This window comes from Phaseolus vulgaris, chromosome 8 (assembly GCF_000499845.2).
Source record: "Phaseolus vulgaris cultivar G19833 chromosome 8, P. vulgaris v2.0, whole genome shotgun sequence".
Classification (NCBI taxonomy): domain Eukaryota; kingdom Viridiplantae; phylum Streptophyta; class Magnoliopsida; order Fabales; family Fabaceae; genus Phaseolus; species Phaseolus vulgaris.
In genome coordinates, this window is record NC_023752.2 from 57,349,500 (window position 1) to 57,374,366 (window position 24,867).

At 28.5% G+C, this 24,867-nt stretch overlaps 1 protein-coding gene across 2 annotated transcripts; it reads left to right on the top strand.

Moving 5' to 3' along the window:
- The first annotated feature begins 12,455 nt into the window (after positions 1 to 12,455).
- Positions 12,456 to 17,582, top strand: LOC137823323 (uncharacterized). Of its 2 annotated transcripts, XM_068628405.1 has the most exons (7): positions 12,456 to 13,003; positions 13,513 to 14,404; positions 14,679 to 14,958; positions 15,204 to 15,311; positions 15,563 to 15,841; positions 16,037 to 16,180; positions 17,102 to 17,582. In XM_068628405.1, the coding sequence occupies exons 1-7, from the start codon at positions 12,721 to 12,723 to the stop codon at positions 17,273 to 17,275; spliced, it is 2,160 nt and encodes a 719-aa protein (XP_068484506.1). In that variant the 5' UTR covers positions 12,456 to 12,720; the 3' UTR covers positions 17,276 to 17,582. The 2 variants fall into 2 exon arrangements, with proteins under 2 accessions (XP_068484506.1, XP_068484507.1); XM_068628406.1 differs by lacking the exon at positions 13,513 to 14,404 and having other exon boundaries at positions 12,491 to 13,003.
- The last annotated feature ends 7,285 nt before the right edge of the window (positions 17,583 to 24,867 follow it).

Genomic DNA, 24,867 nt, shown 5'->3' on the forward strand with positions numbered 1-24,867 from the left:
ACATATAACATCTTTCCAGGTAAATCAAATGCTTTTTCTGATCAACCAAATATGTTCAGAACTTTCACATTCACCTCTCCATATTCATCCTCATTCATGCATTATTATCGACTCACAAGGATTGGATAGTCAAGGTCACAACGATGATGACGTCGACGAAGATAATAACGATGATGCAACTTCATGTCCTCCCCCACCTACATTGCATAACGAGGAAAGAAAACCAGGAAAAAAAAAAGAACACTTCCTTATGGCATGACATGTCATAAATAAATCATTCCCCTCTTGTAATAATATTGAAGTTCAACTTTAATTTAAATTTTCATTCATAACTATTTTATTCTTGTTTTATTTTTATTCAAAATTATAACTTCCATATGTATTTTATCATCATACAAAATAAACACCCAACAACAAAAAGAATTAAATTAATTTCCATACATTTAATATAACTTATTTTAATAACTTATTTAATATATTTTTCATACTAAGCTTAAAAGGCGAGTCTTACTATTGTATGGCTTGAATATGATTTTGCCTTGGTTAGTGGTACATTTACTGTTATGACTACGGTTTTGTGGATGTTTCGTAATCGGTAGAACACTTATCTTAATTACTGTGGAAAAATAAGGTTTAGGGTTACTCATATTTTTCGTGAAGGGAATGTGTGTGCGGATAAGTTGACTAACTTAGGATTTATTCATATAGATTCTTTTCATTGGTATAATAGGCTTCCATCTAGTTTATTCTTAAAATTCTTTATGAATAGGTATAATCTACTTATGTATCGTTTTTGTTAACATATAGGTTTTGGTCTAATTCCCCCTAGTTTTTTGTATTTTTTTTTCTTTTAATAATATTTTTTTCATGTGATAGCAGATGATTGTTGTTATTTGAGGTGTCAGTCTAGCTGAGATGTCAAGTTGATACCTAACATAAAAGTTTTATATAAAAAAAAAAAAAAGTGGGTACAAAAGGTTAAAATATGAACAAAATTGATTAAAAATTTGAAAAACTTTATTATAGTAACTTTAGAAAAAAGTGAAAAAAAAATGTTTCTTCGTCAACTAAAATTAGTTTAAAAAATATATAAAATAGTTTATACAAATTAGTTCATATATTTTTTCTTTAGAAAGTCTTATGGAAAACTTTCTTTTAAAAAAAAACACTAAATCAAATGTGTTGGAAAGGTTTGAACAGTAGAAGTATGAAGAGGATGGTGCACATTACTACATTTGTGTCCCTTATTGCACCTAATTGTTTGGTATTGGAAAGAGAAACAAAAAAGCAATCATATAAGTTGACAAAAATGAACATACAGAAGTTAATAACAAACGTGCATGTCATATCATAGCCTTTTTTACCTTTCTTATTTCCATTACTCTAGTGTATTGAAATATGAAAGTAATGTGATTATGACAGGGGATGAATCTCTGGGACATACTAAAAAGCAAAAGAAAAGGTTACAACTTACATGAATCATCAATATTGTGCCATGTTGAATAATATGTGTGTAGTCAGTGGTGCTGTTTGTTGCTATAGGATTGTTTGAAATGGTCTTTTCTACAACCTTTTACTTTTGTTTTATTTAGAAGAAGTGATGATAAACCGATATCACACATTTTTTGTTTTGTTTGATTTAACGTATGATGACGACAAATTTAGTTTTGATCATAAAACCCAAGCCTATGTGAAAAAAAAAGCACATACAATTTAATCACAATGAAATAGTACTTTTTAAAATATTTTTTTAGAGAATACTTGTTTAAGTTGGGAAGAATTGGTATCTTAAATTATGAGTTCTTTGAACTAGTTTGTTTTCTTTATTTAGTTATATATACTCTAATTGAATTTGGTAACAACCTATGGTTCATCATTCTTTTTCATCCTTCACTAATAATTTTTCAGGTGCCTTTTTTTTCATAAGCAAAATTATCATTAAAAATTATATATTTTTCACAATGAAATAGGTTAAATGTAAAAAAACAAAAAGGAGCACACTAGTATTTTTGTATATATTTATAACATATTTTATATGTATATGTTGTTGTGAATCGAACAAATCGAACGTGTAGAGATATTTTCCAAAAAGTTAAAACAGAAAATGTTATCATTGCAGTGTGCGTTATTTTACTTTATAATTTTTTTGGGTTTGTTGTTTTCTTACTCTTTTAAAAATAGTTTGTTAGTTTTGATTTTTGAAATTTTTTTGAGAAATTCATGTTATATCCTTGGAACTTACGTAATACACCGTGAATAAGTTTTTATGGGCAATCATTACTCACGTCTCGAGAAATCAATTTTGTTCGTGTTTTAAAGTTTTATTTACTAAAATCGTAAGGACTTGTGACTGACAATGCAGATAACAAGGACTTGTGACTGACAATGCAGATAACAACAATAATTCTACTTTGGAAACGTCAAACGTTGTTTCCACAACGCAAAATCATAGGGAGAAAATGGATTCTCTATTGAGTATGTCAAGTCAGAACGGAATTTGGCACATCCTCTAACAAAACCCCTAGGAAGAAAATGGATTTTAGAAACATTGAGAGGAATGGGACTTAAGCCACTTGCAAACAAACAAGTGATGAAAACCCAACATTTGTGATTGGAGATCCCATGAATAAGGTTCATATGGGTAAAAACAAGTCACTTGTTAGTTCTAATAGCACTAAATTGATTTAAGATCAATCTTGTTCATTCCTATGGTGTGTGTGAAAGTGCTATAGTTACTAAATTATAGACCATTTTAGAGACTAAAAAAAATTTTGGTTTCTAAATTAGTTTGTATTATTGTTAAATAGTTTCTAAATTGGTATCTAATTAGCTACCAAGATTTTAACTACCAATTATTTATATTCTAAGTTTTTATAGTTTCTAAAATGGTCTCTAATTTAGTCACTATAACAACTAATTATTTCTTGTCTCTAAAATTAGTTTCTATTTCATGATTGTCTTGTTGTGTATATAAAGAGGGATTTCATTCTCATTTTCACTCACAACTTCATTGTCTCTTCATCTTCCTCATCTCACTCACGCTTCTTATCTTTCTCTCTTCCTCTTCACTCATTTATTTTTTTCTCTTACTTTATAATTTTTTTGGGTTTGTTGAATATTTACTCTTTTAAGAGTAGCTTGCTAGTTCTGATCCTCACAAATTTCCAAAAAAAAATCTATTGTATTCTAGGGGACTTGCGCAATACGCTGCAGATAAATTCTTACGCACAATAATCACTCACGCCTTGAAAAATCAATTTGGTTGTGTTTTAAAGCCTAATTTACTACATATATAATCAGATATTGTTTGAAATTTTATAAAATAGAAAATACATTAATAAATATAATGAATACTTTTATAAAATATGAGTTTATACACTAGTTTAATGATATAATACCCTATGGGTATGTATGTTATAGTTGGATGAAGTGTTACATTCATCTAATAAATATTATTACCTATATATATATATATATTGATATTTCCAAATTATTAATCTTCTATTCATAATAATTTTCTGATAGAAAATTAAATTTAATCTATAAAAGACTTGTTTTTGTTATAGTAATTTATTTTAGATAACAAGTTTTAAATTATCATTAAATTTTTATCAAAATATATAAAGCAAAAAATTGTATTATTATATTCGTGAACACTTTCGAGGAGGAACAGCATTGTTTATGAAAAATAATGAATTTCTCTCTTATGTTTTGTACTTTACTTTTAATCAACTCCCTTTAATTATTATTTTTTACTTTAACTTTTTTTTCTTCGATAGAATAATTGTTTTATTTTTCTGTTGTATTTATAATATTTTTCTTTATGCTCTATAACAAGCAAAAAGACTGTATATTGTAAAAGATTAGTTTGTTAAATGAATAGTGCAATAGGGTTAAAGAAATATCTTGAACCATAATGTGATTGTAATATGGAGTTTATTAATATTAAATTAAATAGCGATATTTGTTAGAAATAAAATCCTAATTAAATCTTCTTACAATGGGCAACATTGACATAATTAAAAGTACCGAATAATTAGGAAAGTTCAAAGTTGATTTGGACCATTTAGCATCACATTTAACAATGAGACAAATTCTGACTCAAAATCCCTTTTTGAAAAGTTTCAATAGTTTTGTATGTATTGGTATCTTTAAATTTTGAATGTGATAATTATTAAAAACAGAAAAACAATTATAAATCTTTCATATCTCTAAATCACTTCTAACTACTACAATTCATAATACACACATATAGAAAATAAATAAATTGTAACATAACAAATCCACAATTAACAGAATAATAATTCCGAAATTCATAGTATTTTTTTAACCTGTGTTATGAGGTCAAAAAAATAACCTTAGAATAGAAGTGGTATATTTTAAATGATATCTGAATATTTTATTATTAAAATGAAATGACATATAAATAGAAAATTCAGTTATTCAGGTTTCATTTTAAAAGAACCATCATCTCTCTAAAAGTTTCCCTTTTCCTTTCCTCTCCCTTCTCTCTAAGATTCTGATCTCCTCGCTTATCAGTTTGGCGATCGGAGTCTGTCGTTGGACTCCTGGTAGCGAAGACTATAAGACTGCCCGATCAGAATTCTTATAGAGTAAGTTCAGCATCTTAGATTTTTTGATCAGGACTCTGTGGTGCAGGTTAAGCTACTTTTGAAGATTTTGGTAGGTTTGGAGCTCTTCGTGAGCATATGCTCAAGTAAAGGTAAGGGAAGCTAGTTTAAAATCTTCAATAGAACCATAGGTTAGAAGATTTGAATGTGAGTATGACGGTGTCAACAATTCCAGATTTTGTTGCAAAATTTCTTGTTCTGAGTAGATTGTAGTTTGATTGAAATTGAAAGTGTTGTGATTGAGAATTGGTTGTTTGATTTAAATGCTAGATTTTGTTGCAAGATTTCTTGTTCTGAGTAGATTGTAGTTTGATTGAAATTGAAAGTGTTGTGATTGAGAATTGGTTGTTTGATTTAAATGGTTTTGGAATTGGAAATCATATATGTATATATGGACATAATAACTCAATGATTCAATGAGAGTGATTGTATCATGCTGAACCGGAACTGGCAATGTAATGTGTAGATTTATAATTTAGGAATTGAATGAGATATTGACTTATAATCTAATAGGTATATTAAGTTATGCAGAATTTTTCTGCGTATTTCGCTCAAGCTAAAAAAATTATGGGTGCTCTCTGGAGGATTTTAGCCCAAGCTAGCGAATTTTAGCTCAAGCTAAAATTATGGGTGCTCTCTGGAGGATTTTAGCTCAAGCTAGAAAATTTTAGCCCAAGCTAAAAAAAATATGGGTGCTCTCTGGAGGATTTTAGTTCAAGCTAGTGAATTTTAGCTCAAGCTAAAATTCTGGGTGCTCTCTGGAGGATTTTAGCTCAAGCTAGCGAATTCTAGCTCAAGCTAAAGTAAAATAAATAAATAAATAATATTAAATTAATTTTTATTTGCTTTTAAAAGATTGATTTATTTATTTCTATATAGTTTTTCTTATAAAGTATGTAAACTTTTATTTCATGTATAGTTAATCGAAAATCTCTTTAATTAGACATTTATATGATTAATCAATGAATTGTTGTGTATTTTGGATATTCTAAACATTGGTATGATTTGATTGTTTGATGTTGGATATTATGAGGTTCAAAATATGAAGTCTAATCAAGACATAGTATTTTCAGCCGTGTTGAGATTGTTATTAGGGTGTATTGATTTGTGAGTGTCCTGTGAATGAGATGATCTACTGATATAATGGAATCACATAGATGAAGTTATTCAGTTGGTGAGAGTTGAAGGAGGTGCATTTGGCTGAGTCTGAGGTTTTGAAAGAACTGATCAGAGCAGATCAAATGGATTTACCCTGTCATATGAAGATGATGAGATATTGAGATGAGTATGACAGGTGCAGGTCTCTGGATGTTAATTTCAATACACGAGTCTTCCGGAAGTAGAGTCAAGTGTCTATATGTTATGAGTCAGTAGAAGTCTGACATGTGAAAAGATGAATCATGAAAATTAATAGACACTTGATGATTTGAGAAATTGTATGAGAATTGATGAATTATGTTGATTAATTTTACATGAATTATGTTGATTAATCAGAGCAGATGAGATTGCAGGTAATAGAGCTCCTGGAGTATTGGATAGATTTACCTTTGAATGCTTTGTTTCTTTTGTTTTTTTTTAAAAAAAAAAACTTTTGATGTATATATTAATTCCTATGAAGAGGAATATCTTTTTGAGATATAAATATGATAACCTAATATATGTTTACATGTTAATTAGATATTGTATGCATAATATAAAAAAATATAAAAAATAGGGATGTTACAAGTATGGTTAAAAATATTCAATTAATATCATTAACACGATTTATTTCATACTTAAAATAATATTATTCAAATCCTATATTGAATTTGGACTTATTCTTGCTTGTTTTATTTTAGTCAACATAAATTTTAAATTTGTTAAAATAGTTCTTGCCGGCGTTACATAGCCGTAACAAATCACACATTTAATCATCTTATATTAATGACCATTTTAAAGCGACATATAATGTTTATGTAAAGTAAATTTAAGTAAAAACTATATGAATCTAATTCAAATTAACATACACATTTTTTTATAAGTGGGGTAAACTATACTAAGTTTTGAAAAGCATCACATTATTTCATAAATTTCATATCTTCAAGTTTTCTCCACTTTAATGAATTTAGAATAAATAATATATGTGTGATTATCTAGTATTTTATAGAAGAAAAATATAAATAGAATATAATTATGATATTTTAATGTTTTTTTCTATGTTAAAAGAAGGACATCCTCTTATACTTTTATATATATATATATATATATATAAATTATATATTTATAATATCATTAAATATAAATTAATTTTAAATAAAAATAATAATTAATTATTATATTAATCAAAATAATTTGTAATTTAATTAATATAGTAACTAATTACCTTTTATCTCTAAAATTAATTTTTATTTAATATTTTTTTCTATTTAAAGACAAAACTATCCTATAGTAAGTATACACAATAAACTTGAATAAAGATATTATATATAAGATAATAGTGTTAATCGCAAATTTTAAGAAATTACTATAATGTGGAAGTATTTTCATGAAAAGGGTGTTTCTAAATTGTGAATACTTAAAAGAAAAGACAAATAATAAAAAAAATGTAGAATAAAACGAACGTATGGATGTTAAAAAGGCTTAGTCCCTTATACTTTTATTTTCTCTTGATTTAGTTTAAAGTAAAACCTAGTATATAGTATGAATATTTCCATTTAAAAAACTATTTTTAATTATTAATCATGAGCAATAAATATTTTCCTCTAATGAAATTTCTAATTGTTTATACAGAAATTATAACTTAGAAAGCCTAAAGCACAAAAAGGTTAGTAATTTAGTCAATTTGTCTAATGGATATACATTAATTTTAAACTCTTCCTATTTTATAAATTTACTAATTAATAGAGATACGAGACAATTAATTACATAACACAATTTAAAAGCGATAGTTTCCGAATAAATATTTACACCATAAAACAATATAGTTTATTGGATAGAAAATGAATAAATTAAAATAAAATAAAAATGTTTTGAAATACAAGTTTCATTTATTTATCCATTCATATTGGTAACGATCTACCATGATATATCTATACCTATATATGAAGGGATTCCCTATTCACTGCTCTTATTTTTTTTTCCTATTTTATCCTTATATTAATATTTAATTTTATTATTGTATTATGGTCATTGTGTCATTTCTTATTCTCCTCTTAATTGCTCTTAATTTTTTTTTCATTTTATCTTTACTTAATGATTTATTGTATTAATTTATTTTGGTTATTTGGACATTTTATAATTTCAAAAATTAATAAAATAATTTTAAAATTTTAAAATTTATTTTATTTGTTATTATTTAACTGGAAAGCGGAGAGATTGATTAGTTACTTTTCTGTTTTAAAGATCTTCTTCTCTATTAAATAAAAAATTAAAGATATTTGTAATATTTTGTGGGCTAATGGAGAGTGAAGATTTGGTACGTTACTTTTCTGATTTAAACTGATATTTTTTTTATTAAAATTGATTTAAGAAATAGATTTTATGATTCTCCATTACACATAACCCACATATCCTACTTTCCACAAAATATTACAAATATCTTTAATTTTTTATTTAAAAGAGAAAAAGATCTTTAAAACAAAATAGTAACTAATCACTCTCTCCACTCTCTCCACTCAATAATAACAAATAAAATAAATTAAAAAATTATTTTATTAATTTTTGAAATTATAAAATGTCCAAATAACCAAAATAAATTAATACAATAAATTATTAAGTAAGGATAAAATGGAAAAAAAAATTAAAAGCAGTTAAGAGGGGAATAAGAAATGACACAATGACCATAATATAATAATAAAATTAAATATTAATATAAGGATAAAATAGAAAAAAAATTAAGAGCAGTTCAGAGGAGAATAAGAAATGACACAATGGCCATAATACAATAATAAAATTAAATATTAATATAAGGATAAAATAGAAAAAAAAATAAGAGCAGTTAAGAGGGAAATACCTATGCATCCTCTTGTTGAGTACTTCTTATCCTCTAGTCACATGTTTAAATCACAATTTCAGAAGACAAATTAGTGTTTTACAAATTGAAATGCATATAAAGAGAATTACCTATTGTTGTGATTAAGTGCGCAACTTTTTTGAGTCTTTTCGTTCCCTCTAGTCACAAACTTCCATTACAATTTCATGAAACAAATGTCAAATTAGGGTTTCACAAAGATTAATCAAAGAAATGAAAGTATGATTTTACATGAAAGTGAGAAGGAAAGAGAAAAGAAAGTGAGAAGTATGGTAAAAAATAATGTGTTATGTGTAGTGGAGAGAGAAAGTGGGAAGTAGGTACCTATATAGGAGAGAGAAAGTAGGATATGTGGGTTATGTGTAGTGGAAAATCATAAAATCTGTTTCTTAAATCAATTTTAATAAAAAAAAAATCAGTTTAAATCAGAAAAGTAACGTACCAAATCTCCACTCTGTGGCCCACAAAATCAATCTTTCAACTCTCTCACCCTCCAGTTAAATAATAACAAATAAAATAAATTTTAAAATTAAAAAATTATTTTATTAATTTTTGAAATTATAAAATGTTCAAATAACCAAAATAAATTAATACAATAAATTATTAAGTAAGGATAAAATGGAAAAAAAATTAAGAGCAGTTAAGAGGAGATAAGAAATGACACAATGACCATAATACAATAATAAAATTAAATATTAATATAAAGATAAAATAGGAAAAAAAATTAAGAACAGTTAAGAGGGGAATCCTTTATATATAGGTATAGATAATAACATTAATTGATTTTTTTAATTTTATTTTAGAAAAATCATATCATTTCCTTTCCAAATTTTAGAATTGAATATGCTGGACAAAAAATTGGAACTTGAAATTCACTTGGGCCTTATGGGCCTGGGCTAGAAATAATGTAAACTAAACTAGGCAAATTCTTCCTACGCCCAACTTGTTTGAACCTGAATCCTATACACTTAAATTTTCAAAAATGTCATTCATTCCATAAATAAAAATCTAGAATTAAAAAAAATACATTTCGAAATAATAAATCTAAAATAAATTATTATGTTCTGAAAATAAAATTATAGAACAGAATTCAAAAATCAAAATCTCATTTTATAAAAAAAAATCCAAAATTCAAAAAATACATTTTGAAAAAATAATTAAAAACTTATTTTGGAAAAAAGATTTTGAAATTCAGAAAAATGTTCTGAAAAATTAAATTCAGAAAATTATTTTAGAATATATTTTATTTAAGAATATTTTGTTGTTTTGTATAAATTGGAGTTTATGTTCAAATTTGATTAGGTGGAGGAAGTAATTTGCAGCGACCTAATGGTCCTTGTCTTTATTTTCTTCCTTGGGCATTCAGAAGGAAGGTTTCAGTTTCTCAATCATCACCTTGCCGTTGATTTGATTTAAACAAAAATATTGTTTGTTACGGAAAATATTATCTCGTATTTATTTTATTGTTCTTAAGTATTTGTACAAAAATTAATAAAAATATTCCTATTTATTATTTTCAAGTTTAAAAAGTAAAATAAGATTATATTAAAATAATTTTGAACATTTTAAATATTTTTCCTTAGGAAAAACGCAACTAAATGATTCTTCTAATTTACACAATATTCAATCAGAAACGATCCATTCTCAGATCTCATCTCTCTGGAGGGGTTGGGGGTGTTCATGATGGCAATAATGCCCTAAAATTATATCTCCGATTAGACATGAATTAGCAATGATTATTCAATATTATTTTCTAATTTTCTTTTATGTTTTACTATTCCTTGAGTCACTTTCATTTTGAATGGGATTAGGAATCTATCAATTTTTCTCTATTTTGTTCCACTCCTCAATCTCCGCAAGGTGCTATACAACGTGTCCGTCCCAAAATCATTGTTATGGATAGCTATTAACAAAAAGAGAACCCCATTTTCAGCAACATATATTAAATTAATACATGGTAAAACAAGACCAAAATAAAATAAAATAAATTATGATCACAAATAATGTTTCCACACCCTTTAAAATATTCAGTTTCAAACAATTGTTTCTTTTTCTTTGTTTCCTATGCCTACGTTGGTCAGTGGTTACATTATATACTATATTCCCATGGCCCCAATTGATATGTTCTTCGTTTAAAGAGAGAATTTGTTAGGGATTATGTCACCATTTAGGTCGGGTTTGTCCACACAAAGACGCAATCAAAGTTGAAAATAAATAAATAAAAAAACCTTTTCCAACATTACAAGTAACACAGCAAAATTTGCATCTATTGGCCCTATTTGTTTATATTTTTTTAACTCCATGGCCTTTTAAATCACGATTCAACACCCTACATGCTAAAAAAGCACCCCATTTATGGATTAGTGCCTAGATTCAGTCTAGGTTTTGTGCAATTTATGGAGGAAATCCAAAGATTGATGATGTTATAAACTATACCCTGTTTTTCCAAAATTATAAACACTAAATTTTTCACCTGTTACATTAATTCAAAAGTTACGCTACGCTATATGCTTTGAGGTTCAACCATGCAATGCAATGAATGTGTGTACAAGCTGTCACTTATCCATTGTTATAAAGTGACAACGTAGTTTTAAAGAACTTGGCATGTTTCGTGTGGCCTCACCAACGGGAAAAACTGGTTTGAAATTCAAATGGTGAAGAGTGACAGAGAGAGAAAAAAAAAGGTTAAAAAGAAAAGAAAAAGGAAGGTGAGGACATGAATAATTAAAAAGGAAGAAAGGAAAGAGGGAAAAGAGGGTAATGATTGATTCTACATGGCATGGTGAGTGGTGAGTGTGGTGAGTGATAACCTGGAAAAGAAAGGAGTGGGTGGAGACTCAGTTTCATAGAATTGAGAAACAACATTATGATCAATGGTGGGTCTCTCTCTCTCTCTCTCACTCAGCTATTGATTTCATCACCCTCTAATCAAAAGTAGGTTACACAAGTAAAAAACTTCAATTTACTCTTAAGATTCAACATGTGCATGTGGTCCTACTCGTTTTATCATTAATCTTTGCTTCTCTCTCACTTTTCTTTATTGTCAAAATTCTAACGTATTCTCCAAAACATACCCATTCTATAATCGGCTTCTGAGTTATCCATTTATATGATATCACAACTTCTTCAACGCCATATATGTTATGAAACCATTTTGTCCTTATATTAGTTCATTAGATTAGACCTTTTTAATGGTGCAGTTATTTTGAATGTTGCTTCTTTCTCAAGTTTACAATCAAATTTCAAAGAAGAAGAACATTCCAAGATTATTAAGGCGCCTCAAAATTGATCCGGTCATCAACTGTCAATTTTTTTTCATTTCGTCTAACCAAACAAATATTAATATATCCACTAATACTGTAACATCAAACATTATCAACTTCTACAATAGATACATTAAAAATCACAAAAAAATAGTTATTGACTTTTAGCTTTTTATAGTGAAAAAACTTTATAATAATAATAATCATAATGATTTTATTTTCCATGATATTGGTGGATTCATTTAGTTTTTTCATGAAAAACAACGAAAAAAGAAAAAAAAAGTTAGGAAGGTAGCGAAAAAAACACGTTCTGGGAATGAAAAGTAACAAAAATGGCTAAGAGGAAAAAAAGAAGAAGAAGAAAGAGAAAAGGCAAAAACCAACGGTCCCATGCCATGTTGACTTCTCACCATAAAAGAAAGAGAGAAAAATAAATAAAAAAAACAGTCACATGACGTGGGTAGTGCATGATGATTACACGTGTCAAATGGATGCGTAACATTTGTGGGCCCACTAAACAACAACCTTTTCTCTCTCTTCATCTTTTCAAAAGTTGGTAAGACATAGGCACCCACGGTTTGGCTTATGTTTTACACTGAAAACATATAGAGAGACGCGGAAAGAATCTACCATGTTTCTAACGCATTCTTCTCTCTCTTCTTGCAACCATTACCAGAGCATGCACATCATAAACCATGCGTTTTATTACGCTTTTGTCCCTTCCCTGTTTCTTAATTCACATGTCACTGCCCTCCTCAGACATTATCATCATCAACAACAACAGCAGTAAGGTTTCTGAGTTGGTCGTGTCGTGTACATGGCTGTGTCCAACGGCGTCGAAGCAGTGTTAGAGTTTCTGCGGAAGAATGGCTTGTCGGAAGCGGAGTCCGCGCTCCGAGAAGACATCATCGAGAACACCGACCTCGGAAACTTCGACTACGAGAAGTTCTTCTTCCCCATGGTCCCGCCGCCGCCGCCGGTCAAAGTCCGATCCTTCTCCAGACCGTCCGAGCTCGCCGCCGCGGACGGCGACTGCTCCAAATCCAGCTCCGACGAGTTCATCACCATCGGGTCTTCCACTTCTCGCGTCTCTTCTTTAGGTAATCCAAATTCAAATCATGTTTAGTGCTTATGCTCAATTAGATGTGTTGATAAGTGATTATTGATGAGTGATCAGTGATTGATCACCCTCTGTTCGAAGTAACGGAGACCTAAGCAGTTACTGTTTGATGTTTTCTACTTCTACTATTGAATTGAATGTTTTTTCTTTAGTTGTTTACACTTATGTGTTTTCAATTTGTAAAGTAGGATCGCGTAATTAATCGTCCAAATTTGATTTCGTGTGTTTCGGGATCACACAGCTCAATTGCATGCTATATTAATTCAGCATTCAGGAGTCCTAGTGATAATGATCTGCAAAAAAAATATAAAAGAAATTCGTTTTAGGGGCTGCAGAGTAGCAGTGGTTTCGTACTGCAAAAAAAAAGCTAGTATTTAAATTTTGTTAGAAAGATTGATTTAGTAATTCGTGAAAACATCAATTTAGTTGAGTGGTGCCATTCACGAATGTTCGAGAATGGAGCATCCTAAAACCTAGTTGTTTTTGCAGAATTCGTAAATCCGTATGGAATCCGTTCCTCGTCTCAGACTCAGAATGATTCCGAGTCTTCTTCTGAAAGATTATCTCAGTTTGGCACAGCACGTGATTATCACGATTTTGATATGCAAAATGAACCGTATTGGTATAATGAAAAAGATGATGACTATTTCATGACTCCTAGTTTTGAAGGGCCAGATTATTTTGCGTGTCAGAGTGAGGATAAGTTTGTCATGACTGCAGAAACAGAAAACCAACGTGACAATTCTCTGCATCTTGGTTACAACTTTGAAGAATTTCAACTAAAGGGGAATAGTAATGGTGGTTACATGGACAAGGCATGCCTCGATAATCATTCCTCTGTAGGGGATGGAACTGTGACTTGTTCAAAAGGGTATTGTCATGTTGATAACAAGGACCAGTTTGAAGAGGAATTAGAGGGTGAGGCTGAGAAACCCAGTGTCTCCTGCAGTTGTGAAGTTCCATTTTGCAAAAGCAGTCCTGGTTCTGGAGGTTCTTGCAGTCTGGATCCTACAAACTTCGGCTACCCTAACTTGAAGGAAATCCATCTGAACAATTTTCATTTGAAGGTTGTTGGGGACATTAACTCTCTTGATTCTACTTCAGAGCTAACTCTGAATCAAAGTTTTGATCACTACACTAAAAACAACAGCAGTAAGAAGTACGAGGGTCCTTACGACTTAACTATTGAAGTTACTGATAAAAATCTACCAAATGGACTTGACACCTCTGAAGCACAAGTTGGTGGAGAATTAGCTGAAGACTGCCAAGATCCAGAGCTTGCTGCGGATGGAGAGGATACCACTGATGATGAGCTCTTAAAGTATACTCAAGAGGAAGAATACGAAGTGTTTGATCTGAGAATTATACATAGAAAGAACAGGTTTTGAAAGATGATATTGTATCTTAAACTTTCATTTCTACCAAATATACCTGCTAAAGCTTGTGAATAAGTTGATTCTGAATGTGTAGAAGTTTAGGTAGTAGAATTTAAAATTAAATGCCACTTTGTTCCTTTTAACTTTTCTTAATTTTGAGCCTTCAACTTTTCTTCATGATGATAACTTTGTGGCTTTGCACTTTTGTTCCTTATGTATTTAAATAAACTAATGTTGTATCTGAGTCTAATTTGCTATCGTCTATTATTGCATCTACAGGACTGGATTTGAAGAAAACAAGGAACTTCCGATTGTGCTAAATACAGTATTGGCTGGAAGGTATTATGTAACAGAGTATCTTGGTTCAGCTGCCTTCAGTAGGGTTGTTCAGGCACATGATCTTCAGACAGGAATAGATGTTTGTTTGAAGATTATTAAAAATGACAAAGACTTCTTTGATCAAAGCTTAGATGAAATCAAGCTTCTGAAACTTGTCAATAAGGGTGACCCAGCAGATGAACATCACATTTTGCGCCTTTATGACTATTTCTACCATCAGGTATGTCTTATACAGCTGAATTGATTTCGTATAAGGTATACAAATGTTTAGTTCAATTCAAACTATATGTAAAATTATACTTGCTTAACAGGGAAACTCTGGACTATAGAGCTAGAGCGCACAAATAAATCCTTTTCGGATAGCTTTTAGAATGATCTAATGGAAATTTATCATTAACATTTCTTTATATATCTTCTCTCATTCTATTAAGTCTTATGTTGCTTATGTTGAATTAAACTCCACAGGAGCACTTGTTCATTGTAACTGAACTTCTGCGAGCAAACTTGTATGAATTTCAGAAATTCAACCAAGAATCTGGAGGGGAAGCATATTTTACATTAAAGAGATTGCAGGTTTGTTCAGATAGAAGAAAAATTTGTGTGCCTCTTTCACATGATTACTTATTCAGTTGTTATATTCCTAGAGATAGTTATCTTAAGCACTGTGATCCTTCACAATTTTGATGATCACCAATATCTGTCTCCTATTAATACATGCCTATCCACTGTTGGATAGTTAATTCAGCTATTTGAATAGAATTGCTTCTTGACAGAAATAGAGAAGTTGTCTAAATGATTAGGGTTGTTGTTATCCTTCTTTGCAGATCATTACTCGTCAGTGTTTGGAAGCATTGCAATACTTGCATAGCTTGGGAATTGTTCACTGTGACCTGAAGCCAGAAAACATTTTAATCAAAAGTTACAAAAGATGTGAGATAAAGGTTATTGATCTTGGAAGTAGTTGCTTTCAAACAGACAATCTGTGCCTATATGTACAGTCCAGATCCTATAGAGCTCCTGAAGTGATGTTAGGTCTTCAATATGATGAAAAGATTGATATATGGTCTCTCGGATGCATCCTGGCTGAGCTATGCTCTGGTGAAGTATGTTCTAATTTCCCTTTTCTTATGATATTGATGAAATACATTTTTCTTTAGTTTTAACATGAGCAAGAAAATTGCTTTCTTTTACACAGTTAAATCAGATTTTCAGTTGGTAAGACAATATCATTGCGGAATAATTTATTTTCAATGAATTTTTTGTTTTTTACTTATCCTGAATTTGTATGCCTTCTGCAGGTGCTGTTCCCAAATGATGCAGTTGTGATGATCCTGGCACGCATAATTGGAATGTTTGGTTCTATTGATATGGAAATGTTGGTGAAAGGACAAGATACGCACAAGTACTTCACCAAAGAATATGATATTTATTATGTAAATGAGGTTTGTTTCCCCTATTTTTCCTTTTTTGTCAGATTTGTCGTTTATGTGAAATCTTAGGTGAAAAAAATTCTATTCCCGTTGCTGACTCCAGCTTACTCATTTACTTGAAGTGAAAAAGTAGCAAAATGTTCCCTTGAGTCTAGAAGTGTATTAGCTTGATATGATCTAGTTAACACGAGAATGAAGCACACTTTCATTTTCTTTATGAGTGCTAATTAAATCTTATATGCTTACTAATCCTTGTGATCAATATCAAATTTGCCAAGGCCAATCAGTGAAATTCAACAATCTTTTCTCAGAATATCTTAGCAACGTAAGAAAATAGAGTAATTGAAAGGGGAGTATAGATAGTTATGTGCAATAAAGGAAAAAAATTAAAAAGTCCCTTCATTCATGAACATAATTAATTTTGAAATGTTAGATGGATAATAGTAGAGAGTTTCTTTTATCCGTTAGTCTAATTGGATGACAACCCTACAAGTGTAATAATCTAACTTTAGAAAAATAAAAGAAAAAAACAATAAAATGTTTGTTAATTACAATAACTTAGCCCCATCTTTGAAGTTTGAACTACTTAGGGTGGGTGGGTTTGGATTTTAATTGCCAAACCAACATATTTCATCTCAAATTTCAATTCATTTAAAAGCTACAATTGACTTAGAAGCTACAATAAGTTGGGTTTTTTCTTTCCACTCCAATTGAATTCAACTCAACTGAAATTCAAACACACACTTAGAGTGGGTGCATTTGGATTTCAACTAAAACATTCTCAAACCTCCTTTTAGTTTTCATTAAACATTGTGTCAACATTCAAACAAACACTTAATTTCAGGCCTAGAGTCTCCATGCTGTCATGTGAATCCTTCTAAATTTTATTTCAGTTGTTTCCAACTAATCTTTAATATTGTACACTCTACACAGGAGACTGATGAACTGGAGTTCTTGATTCCAGAAGAGTCATCGTTGGAGCAGCACCTACAGGTTACTGATACTATGTTTATCAACTTTATCAGATACCTACTCTGCATCAACCCCAAAAGAAGGCCTACTGCAAGACATGCACTAAAGCATCCATGGCTTTCCTATGTTTACTAATCCTTTCTCTGGTGGAAAGTTCAGCAATTCTATTGGAGTTATCCACATCTCATTATCTCTTCAGCTTATTTTCTGCATATAGCAAAGCTTGCAATCACAATTTTGGTTTGTTTTAGCCAACACCAAGTGTCACTGTCATTTTGTATATTTGTTTTTTTTTTGCCTGTTGATTTCCTTGTACAGAATTTCTTCCCATTATTTTTTTGCCTTCCATGAATGGAGAGGTTATCAGAATAACATTTTCTTGTGACCCCTTTTGGTTCTAACATAATATCCACATAATACAGGGTTCCATCAATTCACTGAATTTAGACTAATTTACTTTCTTTACAGAAAAAATATGCAAGTTTCTCAGCGATTTCAGATGCCAGCCTTTGTAAAGGTAAGTTTCATTCAGCCACTGAGATTTGGCTTCGCAAGTAATTTGCTTTAGATCAGATATTGAATCCTTATTTCTATGATTACACACACAAAATTCTCACTCTGAAAACATGAATAACTTTATGTATTTTCTTATAAGACATGAATTTATTATTATTTGTCACTTCCATCTAATGTTTTATAATTTAATTATTGATTTTTCTAAATTTTAATTTATACTCAATTTACTTCTGGTTTTTTATTAATCTTTCCTTTTTATCTTAAATTTCAGTTATTAATGCTCTTATTTTTAATTTTAAATAACTTATTATTTTACTTAGCTCTTTGATTTAAGTTGTTTCTCCTTATTTATTTATTTTTCATAATTTTAAATTCACTTCAATTAATGTACACCTGTATAATACATAAGATATTTAACGGTTACGTTAAAATTTTAATGTTGAGAAACATTTATAACATACAAATTTAAAGTAGACTTTACAAAAATATTAGTGAAATTGATTTTAAAATTATGTCAACAGAATTTAACAAATATAAATGAAATCAAACATGGTTATAACTTTATAAATTGTAAAGAAAATGATCGTTTCAAATAAATGAAAATAAATACAAGTATGGTTATAAATTGTAGTCTTTTACATTTAATATCTTAAATAATATATTTATTTTTAGTAATTTTACTGCCTACCCATTATTCTTATTAATGATTTTTACCATTTCTCTATTAGAAAATTTATTCATTGCTGTTATATAGAAACAAGGAGATTAGTTTATTAAAGTCTGATAGTTTATGAATTTCCTATTTTTTTACACAAATGATTTCATCAATATATGCGTTCATAGAATCAAACATTTTATTTTAGACGTATACTATTATGTAAAATTAAATTTATTTAATGAAGTGTTTATATTAATAAATAATTACATCACTATATTAGTTTCGTAAACATGCTTATGGGCATAGTCTGATAAAATATATTTTTTATTAGTTTTAATAAAAATATCAAATGATGTCAATACGTATTCATAAAACATACGATATGTGACTTTTAAAATTTGTATTAAGAAGTTAACAAGTTTATTTACGGAAGTTGTGAAATTTATTATAAGAAACACTCTGATATATTCATTTCAAATTTTATTTGATTCAAATTGAATATTTACTTATGGTGCATTAAATTTGGAGAAATTTCTGTAATAATATATAAGATATGAGACTAATTTGGAAAAAATAAAATAAAACTGAAGGTTTGAGTTTTTATGAATGTGAAAGTTTTTCTAGTAATCAAGGAATATTATTTATAATATTAATATTTATTTAATGATAAAATGGAGATGTTACTAAACATTCTAGTAATTTGTAAACATATTGCTAAATAATAAATATTTCCCATTTCTTTCTCTTTAATGGGCCCAAAAGGCCAACTTAGTTATCAATTTTATTACTGTATTTATCACTTTTCTACAATTTTGAAAGTAAAAATGTTTAAAGAACTGTTAATTTTTAATTTTTTTTATTCAAATGTATTTAAAATTGATGTGTAAAAATTAATATTTATTTATCAATATAAGTTTAATTGTTTTAGTTGACAACGATTTTGATATTTATTTATAGTGATTGCGTGGTACAGAATTGCTTCTGCTACACACAACTTGCACTGAACATGGCAGAATTTAAGATGACTACATAAATTTATAGACCAACTACTATCTTTCTTCATGTTTTCAATTTTTTGTGGTGTGATTGAAAGTGAATAAGTGGGGGTAAAAAAAGATAATTACTGTGAAAATTATATTATTTAGATTAGACTAAAAAAAAAAGAGAATTAGGGTCCAGAATAATATTACAACAATCTATTTCTTCATGTTAACATTGTTAAATATGATATATAACATTTTTAGTGTTTAATTTAAGAGATTTATGCTTCAATACTTTATTTACTTATTCAATAGTATATATATATATATATATATATATATATATATATATATATATATATCGATAACATTATAAAATATCTTTGAATTTAAGAAATTTAAAGTAAACCTAAATTTCAAATTACGAGGAATTACTCGAATATGGTGAATTACTGCTCCTACAGTTACAATCTCTTGTACTTTTCTTTATAATAATGGTTTCAGATTTTATTTAACCAAAATTAAGAAAACATTTTTTATTTTAAAATAATTTAATTAAATTACTTATTATATCACTTCTTAGTTTTTTTATTTTAATTTAGATTAAGTTTTCTCTTTCTTTATCTTAATTAAAGTAAGGGTATAATTTTAAAAAAAATGTCTTAAAATTAAAATAAAAATATTTTTTTTATTAAAAACTGGTAATTACAAAGGAACAGAGGAATTATATTATATAGGCATTAATAATAGAGTATTGATTTTAAATTAAATTAAGGGGGAAAACGTGAAAATGAGAGAAAATATTATAAATAATTTATTTGATATAGTATAAGTCTTTTTGTATATTAATATATTTTTTAAAAATCAAATAATTTAAATAAAAATTATAATTAAAAAAATAATATTATTTATTCAATTCCTTTATTTTATTATAAAAACATGAATATTAAAATGATAATCGATTATATAAAAGTTATAATTAATTATCTTGAAATGGATAATATTTTTTTCTCACAATTGCACGAAAAATTTAAATCATCAAAACTTTTTTGTTTTAAGTGATTTTTCACTTTTTCAATTCTTGATTTCTTTATTTTCTTTTCTAGTTTGAGTAAAATATCAAAAAATGTATATATATTTTTAGGTAATTTTTTACTTAAATGAGGTGCTCTAATTCTAAATATTATTTTATCTTAGTCTAATATTGCCTAGTCAATATATTTAGATATTGTAAATTTTGAATTTTAAATTCAAGGAAACTAACAACTTTTGTTTTTATTAGTTTTTTTTATTTTTTAATTTAAGTTCTCAATGTAGTTCTTTAGTTATTTTTAAAAGTTTATTTGTTTTCTTGTTTTTCTTCGCATGCCTAACATAAACTTTATTAAAAAAATCTAAAAATAAAAGGACAATTACTAATATAAAGTTTAAAGTCAAATATTAATTTAACATATTTTAGTTTTAATGTATCAACCTAAGACAACAATCTTCAACATTAACAATCCTTAATTTATCAGTTATCAACATTACTGAAACCAAAACTCTATCAAGAATCAAACAAATCTTAGTTCATCAATTAAATAACAATTACATGTCAAATTCAAGCAATTTAATAAAACAACAATTTGATCCACAAATATTTTGCATGCAAAGTTACCAATAACATCACGTTATCAAATTGCAACTTGTACCTCAATTTGAAAATTATAATAAAACTAATTTCTTTTACATTTGGTTTTTGTTATAACCTAATAAAACAAGAGTTTAAGAAGAGAACCAAAAAAAAAACAATATAAAGAAACTCTTTGATTGCCTCAAACTCAAATTCCAACTATCAAACATCCCACAATTTAGTTCAAACTTGAAACCCTGTATACCCTCAAATCTCCAAATCTTAAATGAGTTATATATGGAAGAAGAAATAAAAATTGAAGAAAATAAAAATAAAAAGGAGAAAAATCTTACTCAATAAACTTTTTTTATACCTATTTCACATTATTGATTAGTTCGACGTAGGGGTGGCAAAGCGGGTCAGCCCGCCCCGCATTAGTCCACTCTGCGCTTGGTCCGCAAAAATGCGGGTCGGGTTGGCTCGTCCTGTAAAGTTATTGCAAGTTAGAATTCCTGACCCGCCCCGCATAAGAGCTGGCCCGCGAGTTTGTGGGCTAGACTGCGTTCTTTTTTTTTTAAATTAAATATTTTTTTTTTATATTTTGTTCTTAAAATATTGTCAAATTAAACCTATATATTTGTTACTATCAAACCCATTTTTTTTCCTCCTTTTCAAACATGGTCAAACATCAAAAAATTAAACATTAAGATAAATATCAAATATCACTATTCTTCCACTTCCAAAACATTAAAAATACCTAATTCCAAAACATTAAACATAAACATAAACATTAAACATAAATATTATTGACATTCTTCCATTTCAATAACATTGGATGCCGCCTTAAAAGAACTTTCATCTATTTTTTTATAATTATAATATTCTCCGTCATTTGCACACATTAAAACAATGACAATTTTTTTTCTTGCGGGTCAACCCGCCCCGCCCCGCGTGGGCCGCATGCTAATGCGGGTTAGCGGGTTGAAAAGGTAAGCCCGCCCTGCGTTTTTTACCTGCGGGCCGTGGGCCGACCCGTATGGCCCGTCCCGCTTTGCCATCCCTAGTTCGACATCTATTTTTTTTATTTATATTTTCTGAATTATAGATTTCGAAAGATGTTTTCAAATTTAGAAATATCTTTCAGATTTTACAATCTGAAATATCTTTTTATTTAAAAATAAATAAATTATAGATTATAAAATTTAAAAGATATTCTAAGTCTAAAAATACGTTATTGATTTTGTAATTTGGAAATATCTTCCTTATAGTATGATTTAAAATATATTCTTTTAAAGAAACACATTTTAGATTATAGAACTCATCAATACTTTATGAAATTCCATCATTCTAAGTTTGTCCAGATCATTCATTACAAAATGAAAAAAATAATAGAATAAAGAGTATGTTTTGTATTTTAAGATGTGAGTGTCACAAGAAATTACGGAGGTGTAGAAAGAAGCAACCAAAATGAATTTGTGAAAGAAAAGAAAGAGAAATTTCTAAATATTATTTTACACTTCACAAAACCACTAGATGCACTTAGATACAGATAAAAACAATCCAAGCATGGACTATTTTTACTATAGACACCATCCATAATTTCTATTATCACCTCTGAACCTTCTCTTTTTGTTTTATTTGAAACACTTACATCAAAGCACAAAATGAATGATTACACCTAGGACGATACTTATTGCGAGATAATGATAGAAGTATATACTTGCGTGTCCAATTAATTAAGAACATTTTTGGAAATGGGTTTCCATGTCTTTATTAGATACTTTTATGACATTAAAAAGTATTCTTATTGAGTATTAATGAATCAATTGCTCTTTCAGTTTATTTATATACGGAATAAAGTTATAGTGCATATTTATACCTTAATAAATAAACAAATAATCTTCGAGGTTTTATTAAAATTAAGTTTACTTCATTACTATTATTTACTCTTTTCTCACCTTCACATCCTATACATCTTATAGGCTAAAAGGCTGTTAAGGAAAAACTAAATAAATGATTTTTCTATTAGTTAAAATTAGCTTATTTACAAATTTAAATAAAAAATTAAACAATTTATAAACTTTTTTTAGATATTGATTTGTGTATAAATTAATTCTAACTTTATAAAACAAATTCTTCTCATTTTTCTTTTATAAATATTTATGGAAAAGCTAGTTAATATATACCTAAATGTTTTTCATGTAATAATAGTATAATAAAAAATATAATAATGAATAACGTCTCCAATTTTTAAAATAATAAATAAAAAAATTTAAAAGGTGAATTTTTATCTAAAAAAAAGTAATATTTTGAAAGTACTAATTCATTTGGGTACGAAATTGTCCCTTTTTAACGAAAAAATTTAATCTTTGACTTTTCTTCAACTCGTGGTTAACTTGTCGTTGAAAAATGAATTACAGAGTTAATCAAATGAAAATGAAAAAAAAGTGAGATGAAGGAGAAAATATAAGAATAACACTTATATCGTCATTAACGACATGTAAAATACTTAAACAAAAATTAAAAAAAATATTTAAAAATTTAATATAAAATATTTTTTAAAATAAAAAATTAATTAAAAATACTCATACTTAAAACTTAATTGTTTTTAAAATTTCATTTTGTTTATGATTTTTGAATTAAGCAGAATGTGGTGATAAACTCAAAAATAATTGTCATTGGACACAAACTTAAGTGTGAAGGTTCTCTATTAAAAAATTAAAGAAAAAACACAATATAGGTGAAGATGATGATTGCAAAATTAAAGAGATAAGATAGAAATGACCGAATGGGAAAAGAGAAATAAAGAACATGAATGGAAAGACAAGGCATAAATGGAGGAAGGATAAAGAGAAAGAGTGAAAGAAGCTTATGGAGGAGATTATTATGGAATGGTCACGTCACTTGGAGTGGTGAATGGTCACCCCACTTGGAGTGGTGGATGGTTCCAAGATAAATGGTGAGGAGCCGCCACTTGAGGTGCACTACACTCAAGATAAGACCCAATAACTTTAGGAGAGAAAGTTCATTAATCACTCAAGCAAAGTTACTCTTCTATATTCAAATTCAAGTGTCAAATACATGAGGCAAACCCCCTTTATATAGGGGAGAGTGGCTGGGAGAGTAAGAGTGAGAGGGGTAGGAGCGTCCTTTGTGAGAAACCTTCTGAAAGGTAGGTCAAAGTGGATTGCTTCTCAAGCTAGCCTACATCTTCTAGAAAATAGGTTAAGGGGCGATTTTGGAAAGGGTTTCTAAAAGCTATGATTTTTGTGGGTTTGGCACAAAAATTATCTTTACTATAGAACAAGTAATAAGAAGTCGCTCAAACATTGAGGTGTGACAATGATGCATGGTTTTTTTATATGATGTTAGACCATGCAATTGCGCATTCTCGTTCAAGTGATAATGTAATAACTAAAACGTTGAGGAGATAATGTGTTTGGTAATTCTAAAACTTGTTAATTTAGACAATGAATAGAATCACTCAAACATTATAAGAACACTCAAGTGGTAAATGTAGGTTGCTCAAGCGACATGTAAGCGTTTGAGCAAGCGAACGCGAGAATAATAAATAGAGATACTAGACTAGCTTGCTCTTCTTTGGAGATGGTCACTTAGGCGAGAAAGTCTTCCTTTATGCTAGGCAAAAAGATTATGTAATGGATGCGAACTTGCTCAAACAACGTGCATTTGATGTTGTTATGGTTTATTTACAATGTGCGTAAGGGAATGAGATACACACGCCTATCTTTTATATATGTGATGTGATGAAATGCATGCAATGGTAAGGTATGTTGATGATGTATAATGTATGTGAATATTTGCATTAGGACCTAGTATCATTATGTAAGTTATACCTAGAGTAGTAAATTAACCCTTCTACAGGTGTGATAACACATATTTTATGCAAACTATTATATCTTTATTGTATATTAAAACACTTTTCATGTGTTTTATTTTT